Here is a 16,986-nt window from a genome sequence, read left to right on the forward strand (position 1 = left end):
TCATTACATAGTTATGTTTGCGTACAATTAAAAATGCCTTGCGATATACATCATATTCTTGATGGTTGCGAAACGCCATTGTTGTCCAAATCGAGACAGACTCATCCTACGTCAAGCAGCATCTGTTACGGCAACTCTAAGGAGTACAGTAAAGCCAAAAATTTCACGTATCGCACGTGAGCGTACGTAATCGACGCGGAAACATTCAGAGTGAACAACCACTTATGACTTTTCCGAGAGATTTTTTTCAATAAAAGTGATCCTGAAATTGACAGCTTATCCTATCGGTATACTTGGCAGCAGGGTCTGGCAAAACACAACATTTAAAAATAAGACTTGTTTAACTTTTAAGAATATTGAGCGATAATAATTTTGCTGAAATTGCGGCGATTTTGGGACAATTTTAATCTTTGCGGGCAATGTTCTCAACAACGTTACTGTTAGCTGATGAAACAGAAAAAAACAAGGTCCCAGATGTAATAGATCTACAGAAATCTACGCCTAATGATAAGCTGAAATCTGTTCTAATCCTTTAAATTCAAACCTGTCAACGTAACGGCATGCAAAAACAAGTTTCTTCACGTGGCACAATATCAACTTCAGTCCAAGTACGAGCAGGTACACGACAACAAAACCGACCCCAAAGTTCCCTCCAGCGAGCTATTTCTAAGCAAATAAGATGTACGTTGTACGTACGTTCGAGCAACTTACGGATAGAGAACAATGAATAAGGGCATAAACAGCGTCAAACTTGCTACGGAAAAAAGTATGGCTACACGTCTCACAGCATATTATTAACAGCCGGTTGGAGTTATGAGGTAAAGATGCGACAGGCAAACAGGGCAAAATATCTACGATTTGACGATAAGATATTTGAGGTATCAAATGTTCTCTTGAAAATAATTACTGCTGGAGGCAGTTTGGTCTTGCATAAACCGAGTGCTTTTAGAAAATTAGTAGCAGTAAGAAATTTTGCTTTGGGTGTACGCTTTATTCGCACCTGACAATTAGAGCTTTGCGAATATCAAGCTCTAGCGGTATCACTGAGGCAAGCCATTCTAGTAGCTAGGCATCAACTAATATCACGCCTTCGTAAAGAGCATCAGAGGAAATAGTATTACTGTATGTTGAAGCGCTTCCTCGTTTGATTGGCGCGCAATGGTAGCAACGGGTTATTTTCGCCTCTCCGTTGCTTGCTCTGTTTACCGCGATACTTCTCCGTGCACTTATATATAATTGCACGTGTCTGTGTGTGTGTGTGTGTGTGTGTGTACGTTTCACTCACTCGTACGGCAGCCATTTCCTCACTTCGTTTGCATCGCCCTCACCCGGCAACAATATCTTTTGCGGTACAGTAGATGCAGCACCAGACGCCTGACAGACTCGTATATTCCCCCTTCCCCTGCTCAAGTGAACAGGCACCAGCCACAGTTCTAGCGACATTTTGTATTCACACGTTTCATAAGGACGATAAGCGTTTCGAATTCTATATTTAGGGTTCCTGGCTGCTTCCAAGGAGAGAGTAATAATATCTGGCTTTCGACATTGAATACGCGTCCTTCTCTCCAGCTCTCGGACTCCTATAGAGGCCAATCGAACAGAAGGCCAAAAACCCAGGTGCAGGCCGGACGTTGAAGCAGATCATATCTCTTAGCGGAGTTTAGTCATCAGAGCTAATCGGCGATTGTCTCGTCATTTGATCCTTATGATCGTTTTCTACCTGGGCATAATCTAAACAGTATTACCAGCATTGGAATTGAGCACGCTACAATGAAACGCACGACTGTGCCTCGTGTGTTTAGTGTTTTTTTTGCGATCGTGGTCATGTGGGGATTGTCACATACTGCTGACGGAAAACTGCGACAAAGAGTTGTACGGCTGGGAGAGATTACCTTGCATCTGGAACGCTATGGGGATAATCAGTAAGTGATAACAATGCCAGTTATTTTTTCCCGATTAAGCGGAAACGCACACTCGGCTTTGACTTCAAATACGTCAGTTGCGTCAAATACCTAACACGTGTACGTACTTGCAAAATGCATAAAGCAAATAGAGAAGCATGGAAATCACTTCATTCAAACATGAGAATGTGTCCAAACGCATTAAAACGTTCGTAAATGATTACTCGTCATGGTGCAACTTTGTGACGCTGAATTATACTGTGTTTTGCAGTTAACATAATGTGGCTTGAACAAGTAACTTTTTCATATATTAGTAAGCGAAGTATCTATGAGATATAGTCCATTACCAGCAAAATCGGTATGTCAGAGCGGAGGTTGTATTAGAGAATCGAAGCGAATGTATGTTTGAACTAGTTTAAGATTAGTAGCCAAAACGTATACAAACTGTACGGCTTTTTTGTATGGCGGCTCATAGTAAAATTCAATGTCGCATACTCCGCACGAATGAATTTCTCAAAAATAAGATAGAACACAAAGCGAGCGAACCCCTGTACGTCTACGCGGATCACCCTCCTTCGTCCCAATACAGCGCAAAATCAAGGGAAAATGTAAAGAGATTCTTTTACTTGGATAGCCGGCGGTTTTTGTGTTGTCAATATTATTTCAAATGTATCTTATCGATTTTTGGCTCCAGTGTGTTACTTCTATATATTTATCGACCATCAATGTCTAACAAATCAAGCATGTTTATATCTGTTCTTACGAAATACTAGATACTGGTCAGTGCAAATCTGGGACTCATAAGAAATATTCAACATAATTGTTACCACTGCTGTACTCGGTTCCGGAATTCATTTTAGAGTACGAATATTCTAAATGTAGGTTTCGAACTCTACATGGATCAGACAGTTGGGCTATCGATGATAAAAGTAACATCTTATACCCTCAGACCTTTGTGTATTTCGTTTAATTTTCGATACTAGATTACATTTATTGTTTATGGTCTCTATATTTCTAAATTATTCCACTTTTATCCTAGGAGGCGTGTGAGCGCAGTTGAGAATGTGCACTTATGGAGCTGTTCTGATGTGTGGGCTTCATAAGACATTAGACTCATTATTAACTATAACTTTAAGGCAGATTTCACAGATGGGCCATACTGAGTGGTTCAATAAAGTGTTCTCATAATTTTTTTTTCAAAACTACACTACGTCTGCTTTGTGTACAGTAAATCTGACCAATCAATGCAAATGACTACCGTCTACATCTAATATCATGTATAAATGTATTGCAATATCGTGCGCCCTTATTATAATCACTTTTCATTTAATCTAACATAGGAAGCTTGGAGTTAAATTGGATAATTTGGCAGCGTATATAATAAATATAATCCTCTCTGATGATGCTCGAAAGCATTACGAATACGACACTGAAACGTTATTACACAAGGTGATTTGTCACATTGCGAGCCATAATTATGAATAAGTTATTTGTCTTATGTTCATATTGAACCTAAATATGATACGATACGGCTCAGGGCAACTGGAACTAGAGTATTTTGCTAATAGTGCTCAGTAGATCAAATTATACCTGTAAATGTAGTTCGAGCTTCGCCAATCGTACGCTCACTTCTTCTAGTGCACGTTTCTTCTCTTTTTTCATATCCCAAACTGCACTTCACGATAACTGAACGTATGTATCATTGTGAAGTTTGGGTTCTCGTAACTCGTTCGCGAGAGGGAGAAAAGGTAAATTTCTGTATTACTCCTCAAATGCCCTCACCGGAGAGTCTTGCGGATATAGCAGTAACAGTGTTGGTTACTGCCAGACCTGTGTATAAGCTCTGTGGCCTTGATGGGACCACGTCATGTCGTTTCAACCAGTCTTGATTGGCGTGAATAACATGTTATTGATGGCTATGAAAACCTTTGCCCAAAACGATCTTTGCAAAATAATCTACTAGTTAGTACATCGGGACATGTCCAGACAATCCCTACCTTTTTTTTTTTATTACAATGAATAAGTTAAGTTATTTCGAATTCTTCGGTCTAGTCTTACGTGCCTCTAAATTATTTGCTGTAGTTGAGTTTTTTTGGGAATGTCGAACGTGACATAAACAGAGATACCAGATTACTTGGAATTTGCCATGATTCAGGCCAACGAAAAGTTTCTGTGAAGATTGCGTTCTAAAATCCAGACGATTATCAATTATCTAAATCCCTTGGAATGCAGTATAAACCTTCCCGCCCCCCAGGCAGTTTCTTCCATAAAATGTATTCCTGTATTGTTTGTCTCGCCGATTCGATTCTCGGGACTAACAAATGTGTCTCGGGTTTAAAATTATTGCCCATTGGAAATCCACTTAAAAAACGCTCATTTCGTTTAGGATTTTGGTAAAAACGTGATTATGGCCTCGCCTGCTTTTTTACTTACCTGATGCGTACCTATGACGCGTGTTGTTTATAAACTGAAAGCTGCATGCATTTCATTCAATATATGTCGACAATTTTTATGTGTATGTACGTCAGGCCACTTGAGCGTGGCTAGTTCGGTAAAGCATTTGGCTAGAAAAATACATAGGCCCCCGATTAGAATCCCATGATAAGACATTTATATTTTGGGAGAAACAGAAAAAAAAGAGAGAAGTACCTTTTATAGTATTTTTCCTTTTTTTTTCTTATACATGAAACTAACATTATTAAACAGGTGTAATAATATTACATAAGCTGTGGAAAATAAGGTCTTGTAGTGGAACGATACGTACTGTTGCTTGTCCGGTAGCGCAACTAACGTTGTAGATCATTTTTAATTAACGAGTGCCTCGATGTTGTTATTCCTAAATCGTCTGCTCCTAAATCGTCAATTTAGCTGAATCAGTTTCTATTTGGAATTCTAGGATAAATAGGTGAGTAATTGTTAGGGAATCACATATTTGAATTGTCATCATATATGTCTATTTTTAATCTAGTGTGACGAGGCGGCAAGACATGACGAAGCATCACGAAGCGCAGCGATTATTGCAATATAAAAAAAATCATCATCGGTTACATCGCACAGATATATTATGTTAGCATACAATCAAATGCTACCTGATGTTATGCACAATGGCTGGAAACACTCATGTATCTAACTCGTTACTTTTGGCGATAGAATTTATTTGTACCCTCAAACAGCACACCGTTACATGTTACTCGGCGGCAACAAAATACTCACAAATGACGACACTCTACCACCGAATAGCATAAAACCTGATCTAATTATATTTCGTTACGATCCGAAGGTCGTTTTTCACGCGACAATTGGCCCATAAAATTGAAACTATAAACATAAGAAGAGTTATGAAAGCGGGCGTTTCTTTGTCAGGTAGGTCATTGTTCTGCTGTAGTGTTGACAGGTAGAATTTCAATGAAAAATTAATGAATTATTTATAATAGAGGTTCCCGGTTTAGTCATTTTCTTTACGATTAACATAATTTGAAGTCAAACTAAACCGATTACTAATTATATTACAGTTTTACGCACGGGCACACATATTATTAGTTCGTTCTATGTAAGCGATCAGGCCTTGAATATTGGTATTCGTGTTTGTAACCGAGTTAAATTAAACAAGTGCCCGTTGAATAGAATATCATAGACTTTTGTGTAACTCGGCTGCAACTCATCATCGTCATGCGACAATGCATTGGCATCTGTATGCATGACAGAGATGTTTTTTGTATGTCCCACCTCCTGTTTCGCGTCACGATTTCAGAAGAGCTAGTACGGCTTCTGTGACCTACCAAACGGGAGCCATTCAAAATTAGCGCCAATATTTAAAATATACAGTACTGCGTAAAAAATACGGTTAGCTCTTAGCGTCACCGAAAATCGTCAACTATCTGTGATGTCTCTTAGTCATTGTCGCTACCAAATCGCAGAAGTGGCAAGGAATAACAAACAACGAGAGGCTGTACCACTTTTACCTTATCAGATGAGCGTTAACATACAGACATTTTTTCAGCCCTGAACCCATAAAAATGGGAATCGACTCTAATTGCGATGACGGTAAGGTGAGTGTATCAAATATATGTGCTGCATGTAATTTCATTCACAGTTATTACTATGGTATACTTATTATTAAGTATACCATATTTAGTAAAAAAAAAAAAAAACTTATTAGTACTCCATAACATTTAATCACTGCTTTTGTTTATTGAATTTATGAACGTTAGTAGAACTGAAGTTCTCCCAGGTTGCATATGCGTGATATGTCATAAACAGAAAGGCTGTTTTAGATACTTGCTGCCGCATAGATGCTATTGTGAGGCATCGAAGGCTTGGTTGAAGATCACCGATAAAACAACGTCAGGGCAACCTTTTTCATGGACCAGCAATGACCACTGTTGAGAATCATCACCAACTTACTAATAATCTATCTATTATGTATCTAAAAAGGCGATCTTGTCTAAAGCGCATCCTAGAAAAATATATCAAATTCACTAACACATCCCACAACAGTAAAAAGTATTCTATGTTTATTTATGTTGTAACTTTGACGATGCCAATTGCAGACAAATCTTACGTTGGATTGGCCGGATCCTGGAACGCTGTTATGTTCCTCTCGAAACTCAAAATATCCGCTGTACGGGAAACTGCAAAACAAGAAAGAATGTATAAATCTTCCTGCTAACTACCACGACCATTATAGTGTAAGCTGTTCATGGTTATATACAATTTATTCTGCACAATTTTTTCGTGCTATTTGATTATACATATATCCTGTACACAAGTAAATATTTCCGTATCGAAATGAATATATCTTTAAGCTCAAAACTAGATGTTTAAAACGTACAAATATATAGACAAATATTTCATAGTCAGCTCGAAATAGGCGCAATTGTTTCACAGTCATATATATATTATGACAGTCACATACATTAAGACACCATGCGGTTTTATGCGCTGATTTGGACGCATCTCCGGAGTCGTTGGCGTCAAGCTGAACGCCGCCGTAGCATTTTGGCAGAAGGATCCGCCTGTGTCAATAGTAGATCGTACCGCGGGCTGAACGTCAACCGATGTGCGAGATTGCCTTTCATTATACTTTGGTAATCAGCACTTACGACTAGTGAAAAGGCAGCTTCGCAGACGATCGGGCTGACGGCCTAATCGGATTTTCTATTGTGAAGGGAGTCGCTGACCTTTTAGTGGTTACGTTCGCAAATCAGTTGTCGGACCGAAGAGGTTGACTTCATGGTACCGATAGCCTTCATGGATAGGAGACACTGTACAACCGTGCTTGACGGTTAGGTAGTATAATCCGTTTCTGAAAAGGCCACCGATAATCGACCGTGCTTAATTTACCGTCGCGAAGTTCCAAAGCGTTCTGGAGCGCGATCTTTTCTGCATGACAGCACTGATTCATGCTTACGGGAGGGACGGGTGCATTGTCACGTCGAATAGCAGATATGAGAGTCGTCAAAGGTTTGCACATTTGTTTCAGCTTCACCCACCAAATGAAGGCCAGGAAAGTTCTCAAGCATATTTGGTCTGAGGAACGCGGCCACATCTTCAACATCAGTAAAAAACCGAACTAGAAGAATAGCTCTGCCATATGGGAGGGCACGTAGCCTAATTTGGTGAGCAAGGGAATAACTGTAGCTGTTGATGATTGCTTGTTGATACTGGTAGTATTGGCCGGAAGCGCTAGATGCCCTTTGGACGCGATTGACGGAAGAACGTTGGGCAGCAACCACGATTGTGAATAATCTCACATCACTGCACTCGTAACGTGTCAGTACGGCGCTGCATTTTATTATCATAGAGAAAGACATACTGTGTTCTTTACTCAAATCCGTTGCGCAAATCCGTCAAAAAGTAGAGCTTTTTTCTTATCTACATAGCGACAGAGACAGCAATCGCCTGTCAGAAAAACCATTTATTTGGTTTGATCAATAAAATGTGATAAGTCATTATTGTATATGCCACTGCTACAGTAGCTGGCTTTAGGCGTGACAAAAAGTGTTACTTGGCAAAAACTCATTAGGGCCGCTGAGATCCTTCTCTTCGAAGAGAAGAGCAGCCTTCTCTTCGCCCATCGTAATAGTCGTACTAGTCCGGTCCAGCTCATCAGCTGAACGTGTTAACAGCCGACGATGGCAAGATAAATAGTTAGTCGTCTGCTTGATCGGCATAGTTACAGAGCTTGTTAACAAAGCAGTACGAGTCGCGTTTCTAAACAACAGGGTAGAGCTTTTCATAGACAGTGATGACAGCTGGACGTACGTAACGAAGATAGCTAAACTTTCAACATTCAGCTGTGTTTAATTGAAATCCAACAGTTTGAGTGTTACATTGCAGCTAACTAAGTGGTGTTTAGGCATCTCAGGAGAAAGCAGGACAATTTCTTAAGCGGACCCGACAACAGTCGGGACAGAGTCACCGATTTATCGGCCTCATTGACTCCTTAGTTTTTTGACAAAAGACAAGACGTCATTACTGTGTCCGCTACCTACAAGTGAAAGAATGAGCCAACCTCCTCGGATGCCGGATTTCCTGCTGTTAATTCGGTGCCACCGATAGGATCGCGATTGTTCAACACAATTATCAAACGATTTATGTCAATGGTCAACTCGCTTCCTTCTTGGAAGGTTGAAAAAAATCTCGATAGGTAACTATATTATATCCGAGAGCTTGTATGCGGGCTTAACTAGATAATTTCAGGCGTTCATTACAGCGCGTCAACGCTTGATCGGGTCGATAATTAAGTAACGGCCTTTTGGTATCGGTTTCTCTGCTTCTGCGGAAGGTATGAGCTAAATCTGAAGCAATTCGTAAGCGCCACGCTGAGTCTGCGTCGTTGAAATATCTTTTTGTTAACTATATGCAGGGGTTAACTTGAATACCAGTTTGCATACAATAAGTTTAGGAATAGTTGCACTGCAACTAGAAGAGGCGCCTATTATGCGACTGGAGAAGTTGAGCTTTTTTTTGAATGTGACAAGGCAACGACTGTACGAATGTATCGGTTATAGAAACGTACTCTTGTAGCGTATTTTTCGCGATAAGCTTCACCTAATCTTAATCAGCACACTCATTATGCAACTGACAATTAATTATAAATTTGTTCAATCCCACGTAAATTACAGCCCGACCATTACTGTATGTATACGGAGGTGACGTACGACCACGTGATCCCTGTAATGTAAGTCTTGGAACAGGCGGAATGATATAACATTTACCACTTAATCTAGGTATTGGAAACCTCTATTAATGGATTAGTCGTGCAGGGTTAACGAGAAATTCTAGAATTAGCAAAAACATGTAAAGTAGTATGGTCACTGTAGGTTCATAGAAATATATGACGTATATTTAGTCTAGAAGATTGAAATAACACTAACAAGGAAACTCCACTACCCTAAATTCTTCTTCTATAATGATATTTATATTGATTTACTATATCAGTTTTAATAGATAGCCCTCAAGCTTTCATAGCCAAGTCGCAATCCGCCATTTTCAGCGTCGACAACGTAACAATTGTACGCGTTTCGTCCACTTCAGATGTCAACGTTCCAACAAAGCATTTATGTTGATGAGGCCTCTTTATCATCACGGAAAAGAAAGCCCTTAAGATCTCTGTACATTAGCAATATATAGAAGTTATTGACCGATAAAATTGCGTTATAATTTTAAAATCGGCACAATTGATCGACCCTAACATAGGCATCGTTAGATAATTTCTATTTGAAAGCTTGTGTCCATGCTTCGAATCACAAAACTGAAGTATAGTAAATCGGTATATTTCGAAAGTATAGTAAAGGTTTATTGCAAGTAAATTGCCCCCAATCTGGATGGAAAGCTCTACGTCGATGTTTAATTGTAGTAGGGCATAATGACTGGCATATTACATTATTATTGGTTAATTTTATTGTCGTGTTGCCGCCTTCCAGAGAGGGGCATCGACCCGTGTGGCCAATATTTGGTGAATACTATCACGTACCTCGCCAGCGGTACCTTCACTCTATCGAGGTTGGTTCACTGCACTGCAAGTTCTACCGCATGCGTAAAACAAGTTGTCCAAACCGTGGTTGGACGCCAGTAATATAACATAAAACGTTATTACCTCCGATTAAGTTTCTAGTCGAAGATCTATTTCTTCTTTGAAATATACAACCATAAAAAGACATAAAAACATCTGTCGTTGCGGACATTTAGTGTGTTTCACTTATATCGTTGTTTCTTTAGCATGGTAGCGTGGTAATGCTGTATCACCCATGTACGGCTGAGCACCTTGTAGCGCGGCTGCGATCACTGGTTACCCGATGCGTCAGAAAATACGTCATTTCTCGCGAGCCACTTCTCGATCCCAATTACGTAAGTTTGCATGCAGAAATACTTTATGCATTTGGCAAATGAGGCAGTTTATTATAGGAAAGGACGTGCGAAAACCTGTGATCTCAGCATTTACTGGATCTGTTGTAACTGTTTGCCGGTCTAAAATAGGTAAATCGTTCGCAGTTAGTAGTTTGAAAATGACTGGAAAAGCGCATTATTTCTATGTAACGGCTCAGTATCGCCAACTTTAAACTTTGTAATAATAGGAAAAAGGCAAAATCATAAAGAGTCGTCCCGACGAACGGTAATTTGTATTGCTATTGCAGCCTATCGCCTTAGCCGCTTGGGGATGTCGTCTTCAAATGAACAGCGTTAATGACACCGAAGTTATAGAATTTATCAAGGTACAGCTATGTATTTCTTAATCGTTTCTAAAACTACATTGGAATCGCATGCACCCCACTTTGGAAAAACTCAGACGTATAAGCTGAATATTGTGTAAATAGGAACTTGTTAATTAATGAATTTATATCCAGGAGTTTATTTAGCAGTGATCATATATTATTCATCTGTTCTCCTTGCCATCATTTACTTAAATACTGTCTTAATTGCATTAGTGCACTTAATTAACCCTGAGGGCGTTGTAATGGAATTAAATTTTAGTGTTATTATGGCGGCGTAATCTTCAATAGGTTTTTGAGGCTATTTCTGATAAGTTCAGCAGGGCTCACTCCCGCTAAACCTTCTAGTGGGAGCCAGCTTTCATGTCCTAGCAAATAGATGACTTCAAAGTGAAACGCGAAAGAACGCTAAAATTGTAAAAAGAAAGTTATGTGTCAGCCGAAAGCACCCCCACGTTAATCTTTAATTAATGTAAAAGGTTGTTACTTTGACTGCTTCCATTGCAGACGTACGCTCTTCATGGCCCAGAAAAGCTCTATGAGAGGGAGGGACAATACAATTATACGTTGTTCCGCACGGCTTTTTATCCTCCGGGAATGCTTGAAAACCCTTCAAAGCCAGCACAAGGGCAAAAGATGACAGTGTGTCCAGCACAATCTCTGGAAGGTCATTTTCAGGTATATGACAAAGATCACGAAGTGCCAATAGGCACAGACTCGTCAAAGTATGCCCATATGTTTGCATTTTTAGACAGTGCCACTATTAATACTGAACAGTTTTCCGAAGATTAGCTGCCAATCATGAACTATGAAATACAAGCAGGATCCTATTGGCTTCAGTGAACGTTTCAACGCACTTCACCAAAGGATTAACAGATGTATTTATCTATTTCGACCGATATCGATGTTGGTTTAACAATATGGTTGACTGATGAGATGCAGCAATCGCCGAAAGAAGATCTAAAAACAAACAAGCAAAAACAAACGTAGGTTAAGAGTTATTTGTCTGCAGAATTGTACAATTGACAATGACGACGTTAAATTAATCGTAGTCATGTAAATGGTTATAAATGAAGTAGAAGCTTCTGTCATTGTACTGTTGATTTATTTCGCCAATTTATTATCGATTATGTCATGTCACAGTTGAGGTGTTTTTTTATAGTTTCAACCATTGCTGCACCCAAACGTAGACTACGTTGAACGATAAGAAAGTGTATGAACCAGCTGATCAATAACAGATAGCGAGAAATTTCGTACTTGTGCGACAGCAGATAGTCAGTATTGCAGCGACATTGCCGTTATGTTTCGTTCCTGCATGTGGAAAAACCTCTACTAGAGCTGCAAGAGGGAACTAGTATTTTGCTCCGCGTATGTAAAGAGCGCAGTAGAGCTTTTTCATTTAACGAGGATTGATGCGGCTTTGCTTTTCACTTACGTTAATAGTTTCAATCTAATCGTTAGTCGGTCGAAACAGCCCTAATGTTCAATCGCCTTTAAAGTCGAGTTCCTACATATCTTTGTTTATAAAAAGTATTTCTAAAAATTAATCATAATAGATTATTGGGCTCTTTGCTATCTTCAACACATGAATCATGTACATTTGACGTCGTAAAGTGTCAATAAATTTGAGTATCAATAATAGACCTATCTGGTATCTATTGATTTTATTGAGACAGTTCTGGTCTCTCTCGCTCTATTGCGGATCTGCAATAGGCTGGTTTGTTTAGGTGCAATTGGCTGACCTACTATTCAGCCTCCTAGGCGTTGCAGAAGGGAGCCTGCCAAGCAATGTGTAATGCATCAAACTCTGTCGAGAATAGTTAATTAAAGGTAATCAATGGCGACTTAAAATCAAAAAAAAATTATACATTCTCTATCGACATTACAGGAAAAGTGCTGCGGTTACTGAGTGTGACTTCAGAGCCCGCGTAATACCTTAATTCATACTAACACAATCATAAATACTAGGTTTAAGCATTCGTGAAAATAAAATGTCTAAGGATCTGGTTTTTAGCTTTCAACGATGGATCAGCTCCATGGAAAAATTGCATTTCTAATTGACTGGGAAGTGCTGTAGCTTCGTTTTCAAAAAAAGAACCAATGCACGCAAATGGATTTATGTCAATACAAAAATTCTAAAACATTTTAAAACTAAAATGATATACGACTCACAGTGGATACAGCGTTTGTTTTTGTACACCACAGATTGTAATAGGCCTTCGTATAGTTAACAGAAAGACTCTGTAGCCTAAAAGCAATTTTTTAGATAAAAAAATAGGCTTATTTAATAAATTATTACACCTCCAAACTACTTATACAAACGTATCAGAAGAGTGTTAATACGTAGAACTATCAACTCTAGTAATTTCGAATAATCAAGACCAACTGTTATCAGTATTTTTTTTTCATATGATTTTCTAGCCTTCGAAATTTGCTCAAGAAGCACTCAATCCTCTCGCGGTTGAAAGACATTAATTTGTACACACTTCAGAATTTTGTTGGCGTATGTAATAAATAAAGGTCCGTTCTTAAGTAATCTCGGGTTGTATTTTACAGAAAAGAGGTAAAGCAAATAATTACTCAGAAGAACAGCAGCATATCAGAATCACTGGTGGCTTACGGAAATACGGAGACAAAACTTCCAGCAGTACAAGCAGCCACCGATAGTGAGGCGATCGAACGGATCGCCAACATAAAGTACCCACCGTTACATCAACGGGTTGGAACAGGTATCTTCTTTTACCACTACCGCCAACTAGCGGGAATTTTGTGAATTAAGTCTTACCAGCGGTGGCCTCAAATGCGGCGGCTCACGTCCAGCCAGAAGTTGATCCCAGAGTAGTTGACGGGGCGCGTCTTCCACAAGACACTAAGAATTATTTGATAAAACTGCAAGAATGCTACAACGTTAGCGCTTCTTAAGCTGACAGCTTATCAGATATCGATATCCTCCTGCTGACGGAAGCCTGGGCAACGTGCCCATTTAGTCTCTTCTGTTTTTACGCCCTGAAGCTCTATCGCTACCCTCTATCTTCTTCTTTATCATAGCTAGCTTTAAAGCTCGTTTAAGCCGGACTGTCTCAAATGGCATATCAGCGCTCAGAGACAAGCTTATAGGCTATAGTCGCTGAATAATTAACGCAAGTTCCATGCCCATTTGAGGAACACGCCGAAGGATTGCTTATTGATGTGTTTACAACGAAGATTACCTGAGAAAAAATTCGCTTCACTAGAAGAAATGGCTCGCCGAATGAGGGCGGATGTGTATACAAATACTCATTCCGATCGCTCCAAGATGTCGGTGGGAACATCTTGGACCTCCAAAGACTTTCCCCCGCCAAGTTGTCTGGATGTTGGGAATTTTCAGACCGAGCACACGTAGTCATCCCAATACCCTGTGTCATCACCATGAAGAGCTATGTGCAACACCTCATCGAAATCATCCTGTCATCCGTCTAAAAAACAAACCCTGGTTCGATGATCTTCGTCGCGTTAATTGATGAGCCACGAACACAGACTGCTACCAAATATGCACGCCATAACCGTTTTCGTTAGAGCTTAATGGGTAACGTATTTGCCTGCTAATCTTAAGGACACGTTGTGGTCTAGGGTCGAACCTGACATAGACAGACATCGTTTCGTGTTGGGAACCAGCCGTCTGATGGAGTACCTTAAGGCGATGCCGGAAATAAAGCTCAAAATATAGAGGCTGCAGTTCATCCTATGGAAGAGGCGCCAAGTATCTGCCAAATAATACACGTCATACGATAAAGATATCGAAAAGTCGACAAATAGCAAAAGCATAGCGGCAGCCATACGAACTGCTAACACACCGTGGATCGACCACATGTCCAATAAGCTCAATTGCACTAATGAATCACTCTGCTAGTGTGTTTTCGACGAGTGATAAATCTTAAATGGGCTCATTGTTCTCTGCGAGCGGTAATGAGAAATTCACGACAGAGCACAGTCTGCTCGAGCAAATTTTTACCATGCTAAACGTTTTGCAAGCCCTGGAAAATCTGCAGAGGAACGAGGCAGGAGGCTCTGAGTGCTCTCGCTCTAGTTTCGCTGGACTGCTTCCCTTAAGGGCTAATTACGTGCTCGCATTTTGCCGGCTTTATGGAGAGATATTCTGCTATGCCATCGACGTGGTGCAAAGACGCTAAGAAGACCATATGCTATAGACTTCTTGCCGGTCTGATGATCAAGAGACTGCTCGCCTTTTTAGAGAATAGGAAACCTATATCAACAAAGGAAAAAGGGAATAGCGCTTAACGGAGACAGCATGCGGCGTCTTCATGATCGACATCAAAAAAGCACTCAACAATATGTCGAGCATTTCATACATGTATAGGAAATCGGTCCTGCGTACCTTGACGAACCTGGTCGCACCATAAAATGCGCTAGCTCTGCTGGCTGCAATCTTACTAGAAAACAATGTGAGTATTGATGACGGAATGCTGGAACTACGCCCCTTTTCCGTTCCAAAGGAGTGCCCTGGCCCTAGGTCATAGTCTGAGGCTCTCTGTGTTCTCGGTCTTACTTGAACGTCTTCTTGACAAAATAGAAAGAATCTGGTTGAAGTTACCCTTCGCGCGAATAATCTGGCAATTTACAAACTTAATAGATTTCAAGTGCAGCAGTCGCTGACTGAGTTTCAGATGGCAGTAAAAAGACTGAAATGGACCAATGTAAGACAAAGTCTGTAAAGATCAAAAAGGGGAAGGGCCACGACGCTGACAAAACACTCTTTTGCTGGATCCCTCCTTCGATACGTTAACAGGTTTCTGTATCTTGGGCTGCGCATCTTTTTTGATTGTCACAGCTTTACCTCGCACATTACGGAAAAACGCTGACTGCATGGTGTGAGATCAAGGTACCCAGTTGCCTTTTCCTCATAACAGCACTTCGTAAAGTAAATCTAATTTGGGAGGACCTTACAATAGGAAATGTCGAACTACTTAACTGAGCGAAAGCTTTCTTTTTGGATCATCCTTTGGGTCTTCATCGTACGGTAAGAAACCGACTGGATTACCTCTAATTAGCACCCTGTCACTTTTCTAGGATATCGCATTCTGTATTCTGGAACCTTCGTGTGTCTCAGCAAGTGGGAGCAGATGTTCGCCGAAACAGACGGTGAATTTTTCAGAACGGGCGCGATTAGGGATAATAACTAGACAAAAACGGAGCAGACATACTACATGTAGTCACTCGTTTCGGGATTCACGGACTCCACTGAAAATTATATACGGACGGGCGCTTCCATAAACCTAGCGAGGAACGTATCTGTAGTAAATGTGGAAAGAACTGTGATATGTACTTTGCAGGCTGCTGCCTCGTGGTGCCCCCTCGGGAGCCTGGCTTATTGAGGCTACCGAAGAATGCGTTACTATATCGCGAATTTTTAATCCTTTTGAACTTTCTCTAAGCCTATAAATATTACAACTTAAGGGGTACAAAAATGACTGATCATATCTTGTAATACAAATGCATATATATTGTCGTTGCTGTGGATCCTTTTTGTATCTTTATACAAATATATTGATATGTACCGTCAAAACCATTGTATCATTATATTATACCTGATCTAGAAGCACAACAATAGTAGGTCTGCAAGATGTAGTAGATCTGCAAGATGTTCTAAGCTTAGCTCAAGGGTTTGTTTAGTGAAATTCACTATGCCACTGTTAGATGGTTCTAATTCAGATTTTATTATCCAGTTAATGACAAATATGAATGAAAATGATTAAAATATTTTTATGTGACCTACCCAGGTTCGGGGCTAATGTTCTCTCAGCGCGTCTAGCTGACGTTATGCATCTTCCTTTCTTCCTATTCATTCCGTACATCCAATGACAAACTCTAGGTACTTTATCCGCATAAGTTGGATGGTAAGGGGAAAACTTGGAACATCTTCGTGCAAATCAATAAACCTAGGATCTTGCTAAGGTTTCTAAATCTGTATCAAATCATACAAAGTAGGTTGTAGATATGAAGCTTAAAATGAGTACTTTCAAAGACCCGAACCCAATATTCATTCAGAGAGTCTTAGCTTCACATTCTATTTGCGATACCATGTATTTGACTATCTCAAATGAGGAGCACATCAGTTCCATCGACGCTAAAAACTATGACATATCACTCTTTTAGTTCAGACGTCACTTTATCAAGCTCTAAACCGATGTTAATATATTTGAGCTAGACGTGTATTCAGCAATCTCGACAACCGTCTCCGCATAATACTACTTAATCAGTGCAATAGATCGCGGGAAAAATGGTGGAGTTGCCCTGAGATTTGAGACAGTTAGGTAATCCATAGAATCAAACCTGTGAGGATACAACGAAGTATCTGTCTATGGACACCAACA

The 16,986-nt window shown here is 40.0% G+C and overlaps 1 protein-coding gene across 2 annotated transcripts; it reads left to right on the forward strand.

Annotated features, from left to right (window-relative positions):
- The first annotated feature begins 1,379 nt into the window (after positions 1-1,379).
- Positions 1,380-12,262, forward strand: LOC111245934 (uncharacterized). Of its 2 annotated transcripts, none has more exons than XM_022794951.2 (8): positions 1,380-1,922; positions 5,902-5,950; positions 6,452-6,589; positions 9,029-9,084; positions 9,830-9,908; positions 10,125-10,253; positions 10,541-10,618; positions 11,123-12,262. In XM_022794951.2, the coding sequence occupies exons 1-8, from the start codon at positions 1,771-1,773 to the stop codon at positions 11,405-11,407; spliced, it is 966 nt and encodes a 321-aa protein (XP_022650686.1). In that variant the 5' UTR covers positions 1,380-1,770; the 3' UTR covers positions 11,408-12,262. The 2 variants fall into 2 exon arrangements, with proteins under 2 accessions (XP_022650686.1, XP_086837144.1); XM_086981018.1 differs by lacking the exon at positions 1,380-1,922 and adding an exon at positions 2,110-2,259.
- The last annotated feature ends 4,724 nt before the right edge of the window (positions 12,263-16,986 follow it).

Source organism: Varroa destructor, unplaced genomic scaffold (genome assembly GCF_002443255.2).
Source record: "Varroa destructor unplaced genomic scaffold, Vdes_3.0 BEIS01000002.1, whole genome shotgun sequence".
In the NCBI taxonomy this organism is placed as follows: domain Eukaryota; kingdom Metazoa; phylum Arthropoda; class Arachnida; order Mesostigmata; family Varroidae; genus Varroa; species Varroa destructor.